This window comes from Astyanax mexicanus, chromosome 24, assembly GCF_023375975.1.
Source record: "Astyanax mexicanus isolate ESR-SI-001 chromosome 24, AstMex3_surface, whole genome shotgun sequence".
Lineage (NCBI taxonomy): Eukaryota > Metazoa > Chordata > Actinopteri > Characiformes > Acestrorhamphidae > Astyanax > Astyanax mexicanus.
In genome coordinates, this window is record NC_064431.1 from 17,088,861 (window position 1) to 17,110,550 (window position 21,690).

The following is a 21,690-nucleotide window of genomic DNA, read 5'->3' on the forward strand; positions in this document are numbered from 1 at the left end:
ATAACCCCTATTTAATGTATAACCTCCAATATAACTTCCCACAGTACCTTTTATATACCCTTCTATATAACCTATATTAAATCCAATATCACCTGCATATAGAACTATATAACCTCATTTATAATGTATAACCTCCGAAATAAACTCCCATATTACTTTTCATATAACTTTCTATATAACCCAATAAACACCTATATCACCTGTATATAGAACTATATAACCCCCTACATAAACTCCAATATCACCTGTATATAGAACTATATAACCCCCTGTATAATGTATAACCTCCAGTATAACCTCCCATATTACTTTTCATATAACTTTCTATATAACCCAATAAACTCCTATATCACCTGTAGATAGAACTATATGGCCCTATAAAAACTCCTATATCACCTGTTTATAGAACTATATAACCGCTATATATGTAACCTCTGATGTAACCTCCCATATTACCTTTCATATAACCTTCTATATAAAATATATAAACTCCTACATAACCAGTAGATAGTAAATGTCCCCATATAAACTCCTATATCACCTGTATATTGAATTATATAAGCCCCTGTATAACTTATAACCTCCCTTATTTCCTTTCATATTACCTTTCATATAACATGCTACATAACCTTTATAAACCCCTCACCTGTATATAGAACTACATAACCCCATTAAAAACTCTTATATTACCTGTATAATCTCCTATATTACCTGTACTATAAACTTCTATATAATGTAATTTCCATTATTAGCTACATAAATACTCTTCTATAAACCTCCTATAAACCTCCTATATATTTTTTTATCATTAAAATCTTTCAATGCATAACATAACATACAACATTTTTGTTGTATTTTTGTATATCTATCTAAAAAAGTGGTTTGCACCTATATTCTCTGTACTCTATGTTCTATTTATATAGTTATATTCTATAACTGCTGAAGCTTTTCTATATTTAATAACTAATTAACAAAATTCATTTTAAAATGAAAATTTTAAAATGAATTTCCTTTTCTGCAGTTTAGATCATTTTGGTCTTTTTATAGTTTTATGGTGCATGTTGGTCTATGCACTAACCGGTCGGGTTCAGACAATTCAACTCATCAGAGCCGTCCAAACAATCCTTTTCTGCAACAGAGAGCCAATTGGGGACAGGGGGAGGGGCAAATGGCACAGAGAAGAGGACATGATGTCACACAACAAACAAAGACAAATGAGGTCATAAACAAAAAACACATTCAGAGAGTCAGCAGATCTACAGCAAACACTAACACTAGAGTAACACACAGCAGAGCTGCCACCACCACTCACCCAGTAATTATATATGTAGAACTTTATATATGTCATTAATTATATATGTTCAAGCTATATTTTTACAGTTTTTAAAACTCTGTTTACCTTATTATTACTTCATTTTTAATAATTATAATTATCTATGAATTATCTGATAATTGATGTGATTGGCAGTGACAGCTCTGATGTACTCTAAACCCTGCCCACAGAACTACAGACTAAAGACAGGAGATGAGGAGAGACAGGGACAGCTCAGGACAGACAGACAGGTGGTGAGACAGTCGGGTCAAACACTCACCGTTATCACAGCGCCAGTTAATATTAATGCAGCGTCCGTTATCACAGGTGAACTGAGTGAGGGGGAAGCAGGTCGGGTAAGCTGAAAACAGCAAAATTACACAAAATGTCATTATTATATATTTTACATTTCATATTGTAAATAGTATACAATATATTATGCTATTTATAGGTATATGTTTGAGTAAAATGAACATTGTTGTTTTATTCTATAAACTACAGACAACATTTCTCCCAAATTCCAAATAAAAATGTTGTATGTAGAGCATTTATTTGCAGAAAATGAGAAATGGCTGAAATAACAAAAAAAAATGCAGAGCTTTCAGACATCAAATAATGCGTTTATGAATAAAGTTCATATTCATAAAGTTTTAAGAGTTCAGAAATCAATATTTGGTGGAATAACCCTGGATTTTAATCATAGATGCATCTTGGCATGTTCTCCTCCACCAGTCTTACACACTGCTTTTGGATAACTTTATGCCACTCCTGGTGCAAAAATTTTAATTTGGCAAAATCAAAGAAACTCGTCATTTTAAAGTGGTCTCATTTTTTTCAAAGCGGTATTTAGTGTTTAAGATGTACCGCAGGAGGCCGGCTCGTCCGAGCGATCCCCACAGTCATCATCCAGATCACACGTCCAGGAGATGGGGATGCAGCGTCCGCTGGCACACGAGAACTGGTTAGGTGGGCAGGTCCGAGCTGAGGGAAGAGTCAGACAGGGGTCAGTGCAGATATCCTTACCACAGAACACTATTCATAATGGGGCAGTTAGTGTGTGGTGTGACTGGTTAGGGTGGCTGTTGGTGTGTTGTGTGACTGGTTGGGGTGGCAGTTAGTGTGTTGTGTGACTGGTTGGGGTGGCAGTTAGTGTGCAGTGTGACTGGTTGAGTGAAGTAGTTAATACGCTGTGTGACTCACTGGTTGGGTGGCAGTTAGTGTGTTGTGTGACTGGTTGGGGTGGCAGTTAGTGTGTTGTGTGACTGGTTGGGGTGGCAGTTAGTGTGTTGTGTGACTGGTTGGGGTGGCAGTTAGTGAGTTGTGTGACTGGTTGGGGTGGCAGTTAGTGTGTTGTGTGACTGGTTGAGAGAAGTAGTTAAAGGTCACCTTCCGTCGTTTTTTTCTTTCATTTTAAAATGTCTAGTTGTGGTCTCTAGTATGAATGAATGACATGTGAGCCGTTTTTGTAAAAAAAAAGTGCTCAGGTGTCTCTGTATAGCTCTTTTTTAATGGACTGTTTTAGGGGTGTGTCCAAAATGACCGGATTCCAGCTTTGCTCATGAATATTCATACATGCAAACAGAATGCAAATATCTCTCCTCTGATTGGCTAGGAGCACTGCGACGCCCCTCCACCGCTCTGCCGCTCACTGCCTCCCACCTCCTAACTGATGAGCGGTGATGTTGCGTCGCTTCAGCTCCGCCTCTGGGAGTTTCTCGAGCCAAGGTGGGCTGGTCTGTGAGTTTCTGCCTACGTAGGCAGAAAGATAATTCAAAATTCACCCGTTTTTCGGAGGGGGGGAGGGGGGATTTCTTTGCTTAGCTCCTGCAGACAATGGGGGCTGCAAAACAGTTTAATGTGCAGGTGTACACATTCAACTCGGAGAGACCTACTGTATTCCACAAAAAACAAGAAAAATCGGATTTTCGCGGAAGGTGAGCTTTAATATGTTGTGTGAATCACTGGTTGGGTGGGCAGTTAGTGTGTTGTGTGACTGGTTGAGGTGGCAGTTAGTGAGTTGTGTGACTGGTTGAGTGGAGTAGTTAATACATTGTGTGACTCACTGGTTGGGTGGGCAGTTAGTGTGCTGTGTGACTGGTTGAATGGAGTGGTTAATATGTTGTGTGACTCACTGGTTGGGTGGGCAGTTAGTGTGTTGTGTGACTGGTTGGAGGGGCAGTAAGTGTGTTGTGTGACTGCTTGGGGTGGCAGTTGGTGTGTTGTGTGACTGGTTGGGGTGGCAGTCACTGAGTTGTGTGACTGGTTGTGGTGGCAGGTACCTGAGCAGGTGCTGTTGGACTCGTCTTCGTCGTTCCCGCAGTCGTTGTCTCCGTCGCAGAGCCAGCGCATCGGAATACAGCGGTTATTCTGGCATTTGAAGCGGTCGGTCGGACATGTGTGCTGATCTACACACAGAGGAGATTACCTGAGTATCCTACTGTACTGTTCTGTGAGCGTGTGTGTGTGTGTGTGGTGTGTACTCACGGCAGAGCTCGGGGGCTTCGTCACTGTTGTCGAGACAGTCGTTGTCTCCGTCGCATTTCCAGCGCTCCTGAATACAGCGATTATTCTCACAGGCGAACTCCCCCGGCTGGCACTGGGGGGGTGGCACGTAGGATGGGTTCGCTATGGGACACACACACACACACACACACACTATTAGCTGTGTCCGTTACAATGAGGCCTACAGCAGCAGTGATAAGTAAGTAAGCAATCTTTATTTATATATTACTTTTCCAAAAAAAGCGCTTCCAAAGTGGTTTACAGACCAAAAAATGAATAATAAAAATATAAATACATAAAAAAACTGTAGATAAAATGATCAAAACAGTGATGAATCAATGTAACAAACTGTCAACATAATCACTATGTGATCATACACTACAAAAGGCAAGAGAGTAAAAATATTTCTATAAACGTTTCTTAAAGACATGAGTCGATGTTAAGAGTATGATGTCAGAGGGCAAAAGCCCTGTCACCCTTTAACTTTAATTTAGTTTTTGGAACAGTCAGTAACCCCTGGTCAAAGGACCTTAGCCACATTACAAGTGGAAATAAAAGCTCATAAACGTAAGCTGGTGCCTCATTACATACAGCCTGGTGGGTCAACACAAAAAATTAAAAATTAATTCTGTATCTCAATGATAACCAGTGAAGAGAGGCCAGCACTGGGATAATGTGGTCCTTATGTTTTGTCCTGGTTAAAAGATGAGCAGCTGCATTTTGTACAAGCTGCAGTCGAGATACGTCTCTCTGACTGAGGTAAGTTTTTGGACTTACTGATGTGTCTATCTTATACTGTCTGATAATACTGTAAAGCCGCCGTATCCCACAATTCCCATCATTAAAGTGTCTGTGTGTGTTTATAAACTATAAACTACAATTCCTCTCTACACCAATCTTCGATGTAGGAATTCATCTATGTGGAGGAATTTTGGTTCACTCTTCTTTGCAGAATTATTATAATTCTGCTACTTTGTTTAAGATCAAGCCACAGCATATCATTGTCCTGCTACAGAACCCAAGTACACCTGAGCTTAAAGTCATGAACAGAGGGAAGGACATTCTCTTGCAGTATTTTCTGGTAGAGAGCAGAATTCCTGGTTCCATCAATAACAGCAAACTGTCCAGGTCCAGAAGCAGCAAAGCAGCCCAGACCATGTTTGACTTTTAGTATGTTCTTTTTTTTTCTGTGTTAGTTTTTTTTTTTTTACAACAGATGTAACGGGACACACACCTTCCAAAAAGTTCTACTTTTGTCTCGTCATTTCACAGAAAATGTACCCAAAGTCCTGGGGATCATTAAGATATTTGTTTGCAAATGTGAGACGGGCCTTTGGGTCTCTTTTTTATTATTGAATCATGAACACTGACCATAACTGAGGCAAGTGAGACCTGCAGGTCTTTAAATGTGGTTCTGGGTTCCTTTGTGACCTCCTGGATGAGTTTTCCATGCCCTTTCGGAGTAATTTTGATAGGCCAGCTTTTCAAAAATTATAGTTAATAACAGTTCATTCAGTTACACTTTTAGACAGGATCGAGTTGGTTTGGATTGCTTTTTTCCTTAATAAATTAAATCATCATTTAAAAACTGCTTTTTATATTTACTCAGGTCATCATTCTGCTAAAATCCACTTTTTCTTGTTTTTTGTGAAATAGAATAGGTCTCTCTGAGTTGTATATGAATGCTGCATATTGAATTGTTCCTCAGCTTCCATTGTCTGCAGTAGCTAATAAAAGAAAATACCCAGAAATAAGAGTTGATCAGAGAGACGTTAGGTGTCTACGTCACCCAGTGAGTTCATGGCCTCGCCCACCTCGGCTCAGGACCGCCCACAGGAGGAGCAAACAGCTCTATTTACTCTGTTTACAGCTTCTGTATACAGAGGTAGTTAGCGTTAACTATCTTGTGTAAGTAACTGTAGGTTTGAATCGGATCTCCGGTTGATTCCATGTTGTACAGTGAACTTAAATTTACACTAGAGAAGCACGGTTTGACAAGGTAGCTCAACGCGACAGAACACCGGTCAAAGTGGGCGCCGTTCACATAAATAAACATGATAAAATTTCTTGCCCGCGGGGCCACTCATGTCTGACGTTAAGTGAAGTTTAAGGGTTAAATTAGCACTAGCACTAAGGGCTATATCTTTATAACTAAAGCTGTATTTCTAAAAAAAAACATTCTTTTTTAGATCCTTTGAGTTTTAGAGCTGTAAAATTGACTGTGGGCTTAAGGGCAGGTAGGCGTTCTCTACTGCAGTGCTGTTAGCCAATCAGAGTCGATCTATTTGCATGTATGAATATTCATGAGCAAGAGCCAAAACATGCTTTTCTTCAGAGATCTGTAATTCAGTGATCTAAAGCAGGGCTAAATAAAAACACCTGAGCACTTTTTTTCATAAAAAATCGTCTCACGTCATTCATTCATACTAGAGACACAACTAGACATTTTAAAATTCATTTAAAAACAATCTGAAAGTGGGCAAATACTTTTTCACAGTACTGTATGTAATACTAGCGCTGGTGTTACCTTTACAGCTGACATTGTCGGCCGGGTCCAGCAGTTGGTCCTCAGCACAGGCACAGGATCGGCCCTCTGGAGTTGCCAAACACAGACTGCTGCATCCGCCGTTATTCGCCCGACACGCATTAGTACCTGTAACACACACACACACATACACACAACCATCACACACACAAACACAGTACAGAATCCAGAACTAAAGTTTGAATCAGAACAAGAGCTTTTGCATCAAGACCACCAGCAGAAGGTGAGATGAGAACGTCAGGAAGAGAACGGCGAGAGGAATCGTAAACCGTACCCTGCTGCTGCTGGGCGTCGTACATCCGGATCTCGAAGATAGGCGGGCGCTCGTTGCGCAGCAGCGTCACAGTCTTGGTGTCCTGGTCCAGCTTGTAGATGCTGCCGCTGCGGTACTCGTTCCAGAACAAGAAGTTTTTGTAGTGGCAGAGTCCGAAGGCGTGGTTCAGCTCCTCTCCGTCATAGACGGTCTGAGAGGAGGAGATGTTTAATACTGCAGCTCTTCAGTGAACACAGGTCTAATTATTACAGCAGTGAACCTACACTCAGGCTTATATGGAATTATGATGATGATGATGATGATGATGATGATGATGATGATGATGATGATGATGATGACTAGGGCTGGATATCAGAATTCGATACCAAAAAAACACAGAGCAGAATGTCTCTGTACTACCGTCCCCTCACAATAATACAAGGAAATTCCAGCATTCAAAAAAATGATCATGATTTTAATTAATTTTTAAGTAATTGACACCACTAATATATAAAAAAATAAGAGACCACTTAAAAAGGTTTCTTTGATTTTACCAAATTGAAAACCTTTGGAATATAATCAAGAGGAAGATGGATGATCAAAAGCCATCAAACCAAACTGAACTGCTTGAATTTTTGCACCAGGAGTGGCATAAAGTTATCCAAAAGCAGTGTGTAAGACTGGTGGAGAAGAACATGCCAAAATGCATGAAAACTGTGATTAAAAACAAGGATTATTCCACCAAATTTTGAAGGATTATTCCACCAAATATTGATTTCTGAACTCTTAAAACTTGTTCATGAATATGAACTTGTTTTCTTTGCATTATTTGAGGTCTGAAAGCTCTGCATCTCTTTTATTATTTCAGCCATTTTTCATTTTCTGCAAATAAATGCTCTAAATGACAATATTTGTTTTGAAAAAATGTGGTCGATAGTTTATAGAATAAAACAACAATCTTCATTTTACTCAAATATATACCTATCAATAGCAAAATCAGAGAAACTGATTTAGAAACTGAAGTGGTGTGCTAATTTTTTTAGAGCTGTATAGTTTAATTTTGCAAATTCTTTAAAACTGGAAAATGAGATGTCGGCTGTTAACTTAATCTGTTGTGTGAGAATAATTATAATTTTTTTATTGCAATTTTGAAAAAGTTATAAAAAAAAGTACTGTTTGGGTATCGGTACTGAATTCAAGGTATGTACCGGTACCGATATTGAAAATTTTTAAACAATACCCAGCCCTAATAATGACAATGATGATCTAACTGGCTTTCTCTGGGAACTATTTGTTGCATTCATGTATCCCTCCACTATTTCAAATTTTTATCTCATTTTCTCCCCAATTTACAAGGTCAATTACCCAACCCACTCTTTAGGACTCTCTCTATCACTTAGTGATGGCCCAACCCCAGGAGGGTAAAGACTAGCACATGCCTCCTCCGATACATGTGAAGTCGGAGGAAAGCGCAGCGACTCGGTTCTGATACATCAGCTCACAGACGCTTTGTGCTGATCAACATCACCCTTTGGAGTGATGTGGGAAGAGAGAGAGCGCCATCTACCCACCCAGAGACAGCAAGGCCAATTGTGCTCTCTCAGGGCTTAGGCAGCCTATGGCAAGCTGCATGAACAGGATTCGAACCAGCGAGCTCCTGATCATAGTGGCAGCGCTGGAGGTTCTGTTCTGATTAAAACTTAATAAAAATATGAACAGCTCTACAGTAAACTGTATAAACAGTATGTAAACAGTGTGTCAGTTAAGAAAGGCTGATATCTACCGATGTGCTGACCTTGCGCTCAGTGCTGTTCAGGTACACCATCTCGATTCGATCGTAATAAGCATCCACCCAGTACAGCACACCCTGCGGGATGTCCAGGCTCAGCCCGTTCGGCCACAGAATGGTCTTAGAGGTCAGGAGAACGTTGCGGTTGGTTCCGTCCATCCAGGCTCGCTCTATTTTACCCCTCTTGCTCTCCTTGGGGTCCTCCTCCCAGTCTGTCCAGTACATCCAGCTAAAAAGTTGAAGAAAAGAACCAGAGAAGAGCCTTTTTAACTCATAGATTACTCATAGTTTAGCTTAGCTTAGCTTAGTTTAACTCAACAAAAATCATGAAACCCCCATCAAACCATCAATCTGGTTTCCTTAGTGGAAATGGATTTTCAATATAAATTCTGTACCCGTTCTTCGGGTCCACCACGATGGCACGAGGGTGGGTCATCTTGCCCTCAATCAGGGTTTTCTTGGTCTGGGCAGCTTTCTCCAGCCGAGCCACACTGATGGTCTTTTTAGGTCCATCATCGGTCCAGTACAAGTTGTTCGCCATCCAGTCCACAGCAATGCCCTCCACTGTGTGAATACCTGAGGGGTGGGAAAAGACAGAGGGACAGTGGTTCTACCACAGGTTCTATCAGTCCTAAAGAAACTAGTGAAGATGTGTCTAAGGTGTCTCCTGCATGGGCAGTTAAACACAGGGGTGACAAATGCAAAAGTCCAGAACCAAAAATAAAAATCCGCTCCAGGCAGCAGAACCACCCTGCAGTCAGAGCAAAATTTTTATATATTTACGTTACAGTCAGGTCTGATAAACATTAGGTCTGATGCTTGTTAGGGTTGATAATCATTAGTGTTGGGGTTATTATTGGGGTTGATAAGTGTCAGGTCTAACAATCAGTGGGGATGATAATCGTCAGGTCTAATAATAAATAGGCCTGATAATCATTGAGGCTGATATTCATTGAGGCTGATAATCTTATGGTCTGATAGTTGTCAGGTCTGATAATTATTAGGTCTAATAAGCATTGGGACTGATAATCATTGAGGTTGATAATCGTCAGGGCTGATAATTATTGGGGCTGATAATCGTCGGGACTGATAATTGTTGGGGTTGATAATTATTGGGGCTGATAATCATTAAGGTTGATAATCATTAGGGCTGATAATCATTAGGGCTGATAATCATTGAGGTTGATAATCACCGGGTCTAACGATAATTAGGGCTGATAATCATTGGGATTGATAATAACGGGGGCTGATAATCATCGGGTCTAATAAAATTAGGGCTGATAATCATAGGAGTTGATAGTCAATGGGGCTTATAATCATCAGGTCTGATAATCACTGGGGCTGATAATCATTAGGACTAATAATCACCAGGTGTTATTTAAGTCAGGTCTAATAAGTGGGACTGATAATCGTTAGCCAAGCTGCAGCAGGGTTTCCCAGTTATTAAGAGCATAACTCTGGGTAGATTTTTATGTTCTGGACCTGGACTTGTCATCACTACACATCTATACTATCAGGACCGAAGCCCAGCAGGTTGTACCCACCTCCTTCCTTCAGGATAATGTCCCGCTCTGTCCCGTCTATCTTCTGCCGACCGATGAGGTAGCTGGTGGAGTCGGCGAAGTAGATGTAGTTGCTCTGGGCGTGGAAGTCCAGCGCTCGGGGGTTCATCAGGTTCTCTATGGGGATCATGTACTCGTCCTGAACCTTCGGATTAATGTCCATCCCTCTGATCACTCCGGGACGACCCTTGCCATACACCAGGAACAGCTCGTGATCGGGTTCTGCAGAGTATAAATGAGTCACACACACTTCTGCACAGTCTAATAAACACTCAACCAATAACCTCTCAGCATGCTGAGGAGATCAGACCTTCCAGAGGAAAGCAGGTTTTATTGTGTTTATTTTCTGATCACACACACACACACCCTCCACACTGTGTTCCTGTAAACATACACACTTAACAATGATGGACGGAGCGAAAAAAAGGTTCCCCCAGAAACGTCTCGCCTGACAGGAAAAATCAGCACTAAGGAAAACGCAGCGTTCCAGGACTCTCAGATTACTGATTACTAACAGCAACACCCTCCATCAAACACTCACCCAGCATGACCCACAAAAACCAACAGGGCTGTAAATCAGTACAGCTAAACATTGTTAAGACTGATTCTCATCAGAGATCATCATTTTTAAGGACGATAATCATTGTGGCTGATAGTCGATATGGCTGATAATCATTAAGGCTGATAATCGTTATGATTGATAATCATCAGAGATAAAAAATTGTAAGGGCTGATAATCATTGGGGCTGATAATCATTAAGGCTGATAATCCTAATGGCTGGTAAACATCAGAGATGATCAACATTAAGGCTGTTAATCCTTACGGCTGGTAATCATCAGATAAATATTAAGGCTGATAATCCTTACGGTTGTAAATCATCAGATAAACATTAAAGCTGGTAATTCTTAGGGTTGAGATTGATAATCGTTATGGCTGATGACAATCACACATGATAACTGTTAGGGCTGATAATCATTGGGACTGATAATCATTAAGGCTGATAATCCTAATGGCTGGTAAACATCAGAGATAATAAACATTAAGGCTGTTAATCCTCAGGGCTGGTAATCATCAGAGATGATAAACATTAAGGCTGATAATCCTTAGTGCTGATAATCATCTGAGACAATAAACATTAAGGCTGTTAATCCTTAGTGCTGATAATCATAAAATAAATATTAAGGCTGATAATCCTTAGGGCTGGAAATTATCAGATAAACATTAAGCCTGAAATTCGTTATAGATGATAATCGATAGAGAAGACAAACATTAAGGCTGATTATCGGGCTGATAAACATTAAAACTGACAATCGTTATAGATGATAATCATTAGAGAAGACAAACATTAAGGCTAACAGTTGTTATAGATGATAACTGATAGAGAAGACAAACTTAAAGGCTGATTATCTTTAGGGCTGATAAACGTTAAGGCTGACAATCACTATAGATAAAAATCATTAGGGGTGATAAACATTAAGGCTGATTATCATTATGACTGATGATCATCAAAGAAGAAAATTGTTAGGGAAGATTATGTTTAAGGCTGATGACCCTCAGAGAACATAACTATTAGGCCTGATAATCATTAGGTCTTATAATGGTTAAGGATGATTATCATTAGAATTATGAGTCACTCACTCTTGCAGGATTTGCCATCACTGCCCAGACTGAATCCAGAGCGGCAGCGACACGTTCGGCTCTTGTGGCTGTTCCCCAGGAGACAGATATCAGAGCAACCACCCGCCTTACCGAACTGATCCGCCTCACATGCATGACTCCGCACTGAAAGAGAGAGAGAACATTTCTATTTGTCCATTCATTTGAGGTGTAATTTTGTGGTTCTGTATCTAAAGGTTTTATGCCAGGTTGTTTTGGATCAGACTGGACAGCACACTACCGGGGGGCTGTCGTCTCTGGTGGTACACGTGCAGGGCTCCGCCCTTATCCACTCGGGTCACCAGCTGGTAGTCTGAGCTGTTGAAGCGGTTGACCCGAATGACGCTGGTCTTGGGCTGCATGTTGGCGTTGTCAGAGTTGGTGGCATAGAGATAATTCTCGAACACTGTCAGTCCGTACAGATGCTCAATCTGAAACACAGAAATGAACAGATTCAGATTTATCAATATTAATAATCACACTTTCACAGCTAGCGTTGTCCCATGGCAGCTGTACTGAAAGCTTGTCCGAGTGAGAACCTTCTGAGTGAGCCAACGGCGCTGGTGTTAGAACCATTCCCTAAGAGTGAGAGGAAGGAACTCTGGAACTCATTAGCATTTGAAACATTAAGGTTGATAACCGTTAAGGCTGCTGATCATCAGAGATGATAACTGTTAGTGCTGATAATCGTTACGGCTGATAATAATTACAGCTGATAGTCATTGGAGCTGATGATCATCATAGATAAGAATTGGTAGGGCTGATAATCGTTGGGCTGATTATCATTAGGCTTGATGATCATTAGGGTCTGATCATCATTAGGGCTGATGATCATCATAGATGAGAATTGTTATGACTGATCATCGTTGGGGCTGATAATCATTAAGGGCTGATTATTATTAGGGTTGATGATCATCATAGATGAGAACTGGTAGAGCTGATCATTATTAGGGTTGACAATCATTAGGGGCTGATGATCATTAGGGCTGATGATCATTACAGGTGAGAATTGTTATGGCTGATAACCATTCTGGCTGATAATCGTAAGGGGCTGATAATTTTCATAGATTAGAATTGGTAGGACTGATAATCATTAGGGCTGATAATTGTTAGGGATGATGACCATTAGAGGCTGATCATCATTAGGGCTGATGATCATCATAGATGAGAATTGTTAGGGCTGATAAACATAAGGGCTAATAATCATTGGGGCTGATAATCATTAGGGCTGATGATCATCATAGATGAGAAATGCTAGGGCTGATAATCATTAGGGATGCTCATTGTTAGGGCTAATTATCTCTAAGGCTTGATTATCATTAGGGCTGATTATACTTAGGGCTTATAAACATTAGGGTTGTTAACCATTAAGGCTGCTAATCATCAGAGATGATAATTGTTAGGGCTGATAAACATTAGGGTCGATAAACTTTAAGGCTGGTGCTCACTAGAGATGAAAATTGTTAGGGCTGATAATTATTAGGGTTGATCATCGTTGGGGCTGATAATCATGAGGGTCAATGAACTTTAAGGCTGGTGATCATCAGAGATAATAATTGTTAGAGCTGATCATCATTGGGATTGATAACCGTTAAGGCTGGTGATCATCAGACATGATCATGGTTAGGCCTGATAGTCATTAAGGTCTGATTAACATCAAAGCTGAAAATCGTTAGAGATGATAACAGAGTAGAAAGAAGGAACTCCTCTGTCTCCTCTGTCGACTAATAATCCTTTTCTACTGACAGTATGATTATAGAGTTCCCTCACCAGCAGGCCTTGCATGATGGTGTGTCGGTTCTTGCCCTCATAGTCCACCACCTCAATGTAGTCCAGATAGGCATCGGCCCAGTACACCAGCCTGTTGACCAGGTCCAGCGTGATGCCATGAGGAAACACAATCTTACTGTCCACCAGTTTAGTCCTGTTCTGTCCGTCCATATCGCAGCGCTCCACCTTCGGGATCTGACCGTAGTCTGTGAAGAACACTTTCCTGTTTAAAAACACAAAATACATACCGGATATGTTATCAATACACATGGCTACTTTCACACACACTCATATATATACACTGTATGGACAAAAGTGTTGGGATACCTACCCCATGGTGGGGTCCAGTGCGATGCCTTTAGGGTTGTAGAGCTCTTGGTCTAGCAGCGTTACACACGTAACTCCATCCTTATCGCACACGAAGATCCGGTCGTCCACGTCGTCCACGAAGTAAAAATTCCCTGTCAGCCAATCAATCGACATCTGCTCTACATCTGCACACAGAATCCATAGAACCTCAGACCATCTTAGACCCACTCAGTGAGGAATCAGTACCAGTGGGGATCAGTACCAGACATACACAGTGATTATAGCCTGAATCTGAGCTTATATACGAGCGGTTCTGTGTGGTTCTGGTAGTGTAGCACAGTGGTAGTGTGGCACAGTGGATTACACCAATACCTGCCAGTGAGATACCACATTATGTGGGAGTCAAGGGTTAAATTCCTGTTCTGGGTGACTATGCAGCACTACACCAATAAGAGTCCCTTGGGCTTGTTGTCAGTTGTCTGGTGGCGAGTCTGAGAGAGGAGGACTGCACATATTTAGGGTCTTTTAAAAAATAGAGATGGGACCAATCCGAAACAATATCAGTATTGGGGGCGTTATTGACGTAATTTAACGAATCGGATATCGGGTGACCGCGGCCGATCCATTTACCGATCCATAATCCAGTCCGCAGCTTGAGCTGCACAAAAACACCTGCTGTAACGTAAACACAATACACATCACTGATCCAGATTCCAGTTCCACAGTTTACCCTGAACCCCCAGCAGCTTCGGTCTGCAGCTGACTGAGTAAACTTTAGCTGTTTGTCTACAAAAAAAACAAAACAGCTGTATTCTGGTGTTGGTAAATGTATTAACTACAGACTGCGGTAAACTATAATCATAATCCACATATCCTATAAAACCGCAGGATCTATAAACACTAACCAGCACAAACACACCCATGCACTGTTTAAACCAGTGATTAATTTGTTTAAAAAAACAAAGTTAGCATCGCCAGTTAGCCGTTAGCCATCTCCATTAATATCTGCAGTCTGTTAGCCTAGCTAGCATCGGACTGACAGCAGTATTCTGGTGTTGTAAAAGTATTAACTACAGACTGGAGTAAACTATAGTCATAATCCACATATACTATTAAACCACAGGATCTACAAACACTAACCAGCACAAACACACCCATCTGTTTATTAAAAACAGTGATAATTTTGTTCAGAAATACAGTTTAGCATCGCCAGTTAGCCATTAGCCAACCCCCTTAATATCTGCAGTCTGTTAGCCTAGCTAGCACTAAACCGGCAGCTGCATTCTGGTGTTGGTAAAGGTATTAACTACACACTGGAGTAAACTATAGTCATAATCCACATATTCTATAAAACCACAGGATCTACAAACACGAACCAGCACAAACACACCCATCTGTTGTTAAAAACAGCGATTCATTTTGTTTGGAAATACAGTTAGCATTGCCAGTTAGCCGTTAGCCATCTCTATTAATATCTGCAGTCTGTTAGCCTAGCTAGGATTAGCCCAACAGCTCCATTCCGGCATTGTGAATGTAATAATAACTAAATGAAGTGAACTACAGCCATAATTCACATTTGATATCAAACAACAGCACTTAGAAATCAATCTTTATAAAAAAAAACAGTGATTAATTTAGCTTGGACATACAGTTAGCGTCGCCGGTTAGCCGTTAGCCATCTCCATTAAGATCTGCAGTCTATTAGCCTAGCTAGCATTGAGCAGAGAGCTGCATTCCGGCATTGTGAATGTAAAAACTAACTTCATAAATATCAAAATAACTACAGCCATAATCCACATCGAATATCAAACCACAGATCCTACCAACACTAGCCAGCACTAAGAAATCAATCTGTTATTAAAAAACAGTGATTAATTCAGCTCGGAAATACAGTTAGCGTCGTCAGCTAGCCGTTAGCCATTGCAGCTAATTCACTATGCTACGGGACCATTTCAGTTTCAGAATTAGTTTCTGAATAGGTACTGTATATGTTTGAGTAAAATGAACATTGTTGTTTTATTTCACAAACTATAGACAACATTTCTCCCAATATCCAAATTAAAATGTCATTTAGAACATTTTCAGATCTAATATTTTAGATCTTAAATAATGCCAAGAAAACAAGTTCATATTCACAAAGTTTGAAGAGTTCAGTAATCAATATTTGGTGGAATAACCCTGGTTTTAATCACAGTGTGCCACTGACTGAAATGAACCTAGACAGACAAGAAACAGTCATCATTTAGACGTTCATTGCTATCTTTGCAATGCAGAAGCTCTACATGTGCTTAAAGCACATACACTCCTGCTTGGCAGACACCCAACTTTTGCATCAACAGTAAAGAGAATACATAATAAAAATACCAATCCGCCCAAGTCAGAGCGTTCTTGTATCTTAAAGGGATTGATAAGTGACATGCTAATTTAGGTTTATTTCATGGTACGCCCAAAACACAACCACGATTAATGAATAGTAATGAAGGAGAATTAGTACATGCCTTTGGCTCGTTTTGATCAGAGCAAGGTGTAGTTTTCTCGTTGTTAAGATAGCAAAGACACATTGCCACGCCCTAAATCAAGCTGCGCCGTGCACAGTTGACTGCTTGCCTATAGATCACTAAAATAAGGCCCCCAGTGTCTAATCAGTCCACAGCTGTCATCATTTACATATCTGACTAAGACATAACTGCATGCCAAGCTTTACAGTAAGCTAGGCTACTTTATTTTTTATAAATAATAAATGTATTTAAAAGATTGGTGGACAATAAAGGATAAGGCTAAGCAAGAGAACTGTGTCAATATTCACAGTATTAACACTACGGTCTCTCTGCCTTTCTTTCGCTCTCTCTCTCTCTCTCTCTCTCTCTCTCTCTCTCTCTCTTAGGGTTCTGTACAGTATATAGAACACAGCGTTCACTCTGTTTTAATAGCTGCAACCGCCGTGGCTAACTGCGGGTTATCACTTTTTTCACTTTGGAGGATAAAAATGGCCCCCGACTTCCAACACGACCTCCAGTTCTGACCTTAAAACAACCCCCTCACTGACCCCCTGCCATTCTGACCCCCCTCCCCGGGGATGAGGATCTCTGGACATTCTGTGTGTTATTGCACTTCCACCTCTTCCTCTCCAACATCTGATATTCTCTTAGTTGTACAGAACCGGGATCAAGTTTTTCAGAAAACGAGAACAATAAAAGCCCTTTACACCATTTGCACCATTTACACCATTTACATCACATTCACACTTAGGTTCTCTTGCAGGAGTGAGAGTGAGACATGTGATAGCTACAGAAGGAAACTTGGCTACCACTCTAGCGTTCGGCTCTTTACGGCACTGAGGGCTAAATCCCCAAAAGCGCTCTTTTCTTTAGAACCTTGTCCCTTCTAAGCTTTTCCAGCTGCACTGACCGAGAACCCAGCTAAACCCAGCTTGGTGAAGGACGGGTCGAGCAGTACAAACTCAACAAACAAACTCTTCAGCAGTGCCTCGATTTAAAAAAAGGCACCGAAAATAAAAAGAAAATGGGAAGATCTAAAGAACTCAGCCCACTTAGGTCTCCTGCAGTTCTGAGTACAATCAGATGCCTCACGCAAGAACTGAAGAACGTCCTGCTTTCCTTTTACAACATCTTTCATCCAGCCGTCCTCAAATCCCGAGAGGCCCGATGGAATTTTATTGCTGCAGCTTTCACTGCACCAAACGGACCAATGAATCAGAGCTCAGAGGTTGAGGTAAAGGCCTGGTTTTGAATGTTCTGCTGTGCATTCCAGGATACTAAAACACTTCAGCCCTTTTTGATAAACACAGGAACGTTATTAGGAATCTGTGGAACAGAGTGGAACCCTGAAAACCTTCCAACATTTCTAACTAAACACATCAGCTGAATCTGCTCTAGTACACAAACCCTAAAGATATCCTGTGGTTCCGCTCTCTATTTTTCCTCACATTCTTTGATTTGTCGAAAGGGTAAAGAGCTAGAATCATAAAGAGCTGGAAGTATACATAACTGGAAGGATGAAGAGCTGGACAGATTCATAAAAAGTTAAAGGCATGAAACTCTAGACGTATGACAAGCTATTAGGATAAAGAGCAGGAAGTATGAAGAGCCGGAAGTAGGAAGAGCTTGAGCGATAAATAGCTGTAAGTTAAAAAGCATGAAAAGCTGGAAGTATTTAGAGCTGGACTAATGAAGAGCCAGAAGCGTTAGGAGCAAGAAGAAGAGCCAGGAGGATGAAGAGTTGGAGAGATAAAGAGTTGGAAGTATGAAGAGTTGAAGAGATAAAGAGTTGGAAGCATGAAGAGCTAGAGAAATAAATAGCTGGGAGAATAAAGAAGTGGAAGTATGAAGAGCTAAGAGATAAAGAGTTGGAAAAGTGAAGAGCTAGAGAAATAAATAGCTGGGAGAATAAAGAAGTGGAAGTATGAAGAGCTAAGAGATAAAGAGTTGGAAAAGTGAAGAGATGGAGAAATAAAGAGCTGGTAGAATAAAGAGCTGGAAGTATGAAGGGCTGAGAGATAAAGAGATGGAAAGATGAAGAGCTAAAGAGATACAGAGGTGGAAGAGTGAAGAGCTGGAGAGATAAAGAGCTGGGAGGATAAAGAGCTGGAAGTATGAAGAGCTAGAGAGATAAAGAGTTGTATGGGTGAATAGCTGGAGAGATAAAGTGCTGGAAGTATGAAGAGCTGGAATAATAAAAAGCTGAAAGTATGAAGAGCTAGAGAGATAAAGAGCTAGGAGAATAAAGAGATGGGGAGATAAAGAGCTGGAATTATGAAGAGCTGGAATAATAAAAAGCTGAAAGTATGAAGAGCTGGAAAGATAAAGAGCTGGAAGTATGAAGAGCTGGAAAGATAAAGAGCTGGAAGTATGAAGAGCTAGAGAGATAAAGAGTTGTAAGGGTGAATAGCTGGAGAGATAAAGTGCTGGAAGTATGAAGAACTGGAATAATAAAAAGCTGAAAGTATGAAGAGCTAGAGAGATAAAGAGCTAGGAGAATAAAGAGATGGAGAAATAAAGAGCTGGAAGTATGAAGAGCTGGAAAGATGAAAAGTGGATCTGGGGGAACTGTCTCTCAGCTCTGAAAGTGTGAGACAGAACTTTAATACCAATATGTACTCTGCACCTCCTTCCATTACCTCAAAGACACTTGTACAGACCTGACTGCAGCGAGTAAACAGACTTATTTTTGGAAAGTGAAGGGTACATTTTTACAGTTGGTCTTTTGGTCGTTTTTCCTGGCGGGATTCTAAAAGTCAGAAATGCTGAAAATACTCAACAGGTCTCTAAAGAGAGATGATAAGCTCTGGAAGTTTAATTCCCTGCTCTCTGAAACTTTTAAAGCTCTGAAAAGATTTAAAGCTCTTTGAGCAGCCACCAAACATCCAGCCCCCACCCTACACTCTCTTCCCGTCCCCCCATACACTCTCCACTGCCAGGAGTTCACAAAGCTCTGCGACAAATATCAGCTGGAAAAGACATTGAGCGGCCGGCGCATGACTGAGCGAGAAAAACAAGACGGGCCTTCAGAACCGGCAGAGGAGCGAAGGCTAATGGCTAATCCAGAACCCAAGGCAGAGGGTAAAGGACGAGAAGAAAGCAATACAACGCTACGAACGTCGACGGTGACGAAGCATGAGCCGATTCCAGCACATGACCCGTTAAGAGGCTTGTCCGGAAACGTCTGTACCAAGCATGGCCAACTGTCAAAAAGCCACGCCCCCACGACCCCTTCGCTTAGCTTACTTCACTTCTTAATAAATCCTGATTCTGTAACTCAGTTTGGCAACTGGACATTTTTAATAAGCAGGAGCTCTGAACAAAACTAAAAACAAACACAGCAAAAACTAACTACAGCTCTGGAAATAGAGTTTCTTTGGTTTTACCAAATTAAAAACCTCTGAAATATAATCAAGAGGAAGATGGATGATCACAAGCCATCAAACCAAACTGAACTGCTCAATTTTTTGCACCAGGAGTGGCATAAAGTTATCCAAAAGCAGTGTGAAAGACTGGTGGAGGAGAGATGTTAATACAAAAAGCTGGAAGCATAAAGACTGACAGTATGAAATGCTGGAAGTATGAAGATCTGGAAGTATGAACAGCTTAAAGCATAAAGAGCCGAAACAATGAAAAGCCGTAAACAGGAGTCAGAAGCTTTAAGAGCAAAAAGAATGAAGAGCTCGAAGAGGACATTTTTAAAAAGTAGGAGTTCTGAACAAAACCAAAAACAAACATTATAACTACAGCTCTATAAAAACAAGAGACCACTTAAAATAATGAGTTCTTTGATTTTACCAAATCGAAAACCTCTGGAATATAATCAAGAGGAAGATGGATGAACAAAACCCATCAAACCAAACTGAACTGCTCGATTTTTTACACCAGGAGTGGCATAAAGTTATCCAACAGCAGTGTGTAAGACTGGTGGAGGAGAACATGCCAAGATATTATTCTACCAAATATTGATTTCTGAACTCTTAAAATTTTATGAATATGAACTTGTTTTCTTTGCATTATTTGAGGTCTGAAAGCTTTCCATTTTTTTTGTTATTTCAGCCATTTCTCATTTTCTGCAAAAAATAACAAGATAATATACGTAGTTTCTAGAATAAAACAACAATGTTCATTTTACTCAAACATATACCCATAAATAGCAAAATCAGAGAAACTGATTCAGAAACTGAAGTGGTCTCTTTATTTTTTCAGGAGCTGTGTATTAAAAGGGTTTAAAAAGGGTTTCTAACAGCACCCGTCTATAGAACCCTACTGGGGCCACATCTCTTCTGAGGGTGAAGCAAGCAGGTCTTACTGGTGCGTAATGATGTTTCCTCCTAGTCTGGTCAGACATACAGACACCAGTACTCCAAGTTTATAAAGAGTAACTGCGTATTATAAAATACACAGAGAACCGTAAAGAAAAGAACCAGCGTATGGGTTCTTCTTGTCAACACCTCAGTGTGGAAAACAGATACTTTATATATGCAGGATATATATATATATATATATATATATATATATATATATATATATATATATATATATATATATATAAACCTGAACAGAACTCAGTCATTACAAACGCACACACACTCACACTCTCTCAGACATACACACACATACACAGTCTCAGACACACACACACACACTGTCTCAGACAGGGATAATGGTTCCCTCTCGGCCGCAATGTAAACACAGCCCAGCGTCGCTCGTCCCGTCCCACTCTCTCTCTCTCTCTCTCTTCCTGCAGGAAACAGCAGACTCAGGAGTGTGTACGTGTGTGTGTGTGTTTCAGAACAGAACTCTGTACTAAACTAAATCTGGGTTCTCTCAGTCCTTAATCAGTCAGGAACCCTTTTAGTTCTGTGCAGAATCATAGAAATCTAATCTTAAAGAATCCGTCTCCAAGAAAGTCTCCACTGACCGGACCCGGATCTGTTTAAGCATTAAAAGAACTTAAAGAGTTGCCACGGTTCTAGACAGAACCACTGCCTTTACTTTTCTCAGTACATTTCAGGAAGGGTGGAGGAGGGGTCGAGTGAGGTGTGGAGTTAAAGAGAGAGAGAGAGAACATCTGGACGGCATGCCGAGGTTCTGAATCACTGCAAACATCATTTCCTGTGTGACCCGACCACGTGGCGCCATGGCAACCTTACAAACTCACCACCACACAGACGTCAGCGCCGAAACCGGGCCGGTTCTAAAACAGCTGGACCGGAGTTCTCCCACTACAGACCGAGCTCATTCAGGAGGCCGGATCAGAGACTACATCGCGCTCAGTCCGGCACACGGCGGCCGGGCTGGGGTTTACCGTGAACCGGACTCTAAAGAAAGTTCTGAAAGTCTGACTTCACACTAATACAGAACATCATTAGAACATTAAGCCCCGCCCCTCTCTGGACCACAGCGTGACTAAGCTCTTTTAGAGCATCTGCTAATGCTGTAAATAGAAGTTTCACCAGTTCCAAACACACTGGGATGCTGCATTAAATA

At 40.8% G+C, this 21,690-nt stretch overlaps 1 protein-coding gene across 5 annotated transcripts in view; it reads right to left on the reverse strand.

The window, feature by feature from the left end:
* The window catches only part of lrp1aa (low density lipoprotein receptor-related protein 1Aa), a 187,080-nt gene that overhangs the window by 104,830 nt on the left and 60,560 nt on the right, over positions 1-21,690 (reverse strand). For 2 of the 5 annotated variants that reach the window (XM_049471909.1, XM_049471913.1), the window contains exons 7-20: positions 13,722-13,884; positions 13,391-13,613; positions 11,862-12,051; positions 11,603-11,746; positions 9,946-10,185; positions 8,797-8,977; positions 8,396-8,630; positions 6,634-6,823; positions 6,342-6,467; positions 3,797-3,937; positions 3,592-3,717; positions 2,177-2,293; positions 1,593-1,673; positions 1,079-1,129 (exon numbers count right to left, since the gene is read on the reverse strand). In XM_049471909.1, coding sequence (XP_049327866.1) covers positions 1,079-1,129; positions 1,593-1,673; positions 2,177-2,293; positions 3,592-3,717; positions 3,797-3,937; positions 6,342-6,467; positions 6,634-6,823; positions 8,396-8,630; positions 8,797-8,977; positions 9,946-10,185; positions 11,603-11,746; positions 11,862-12,051; positions 13,391-13,613; positions 13,722-13,884 — 2,208 coding nt within the window. The remainder of the gene's footprint in view (positions 1-1,078; positions 1,130-1,592; positions 1,674-2,176; positions 2,294-3,591; positions 3,718-3,796; positions 3,938-6,341; positions 6,468-6,633; positions 6,824-8,395; positions 8,631-8,796; positions 8,978-9,945; positions 10,186-11,602; positions 11,747-11,861; positions 12,052-13,390; positions 13,614-13,721; positions 13,885-21,690) is intronic. The other 3 variants (XM_049471910.1, XM_049471912.1, XM_049471911.1) reach the window with 3 other exon arrangements.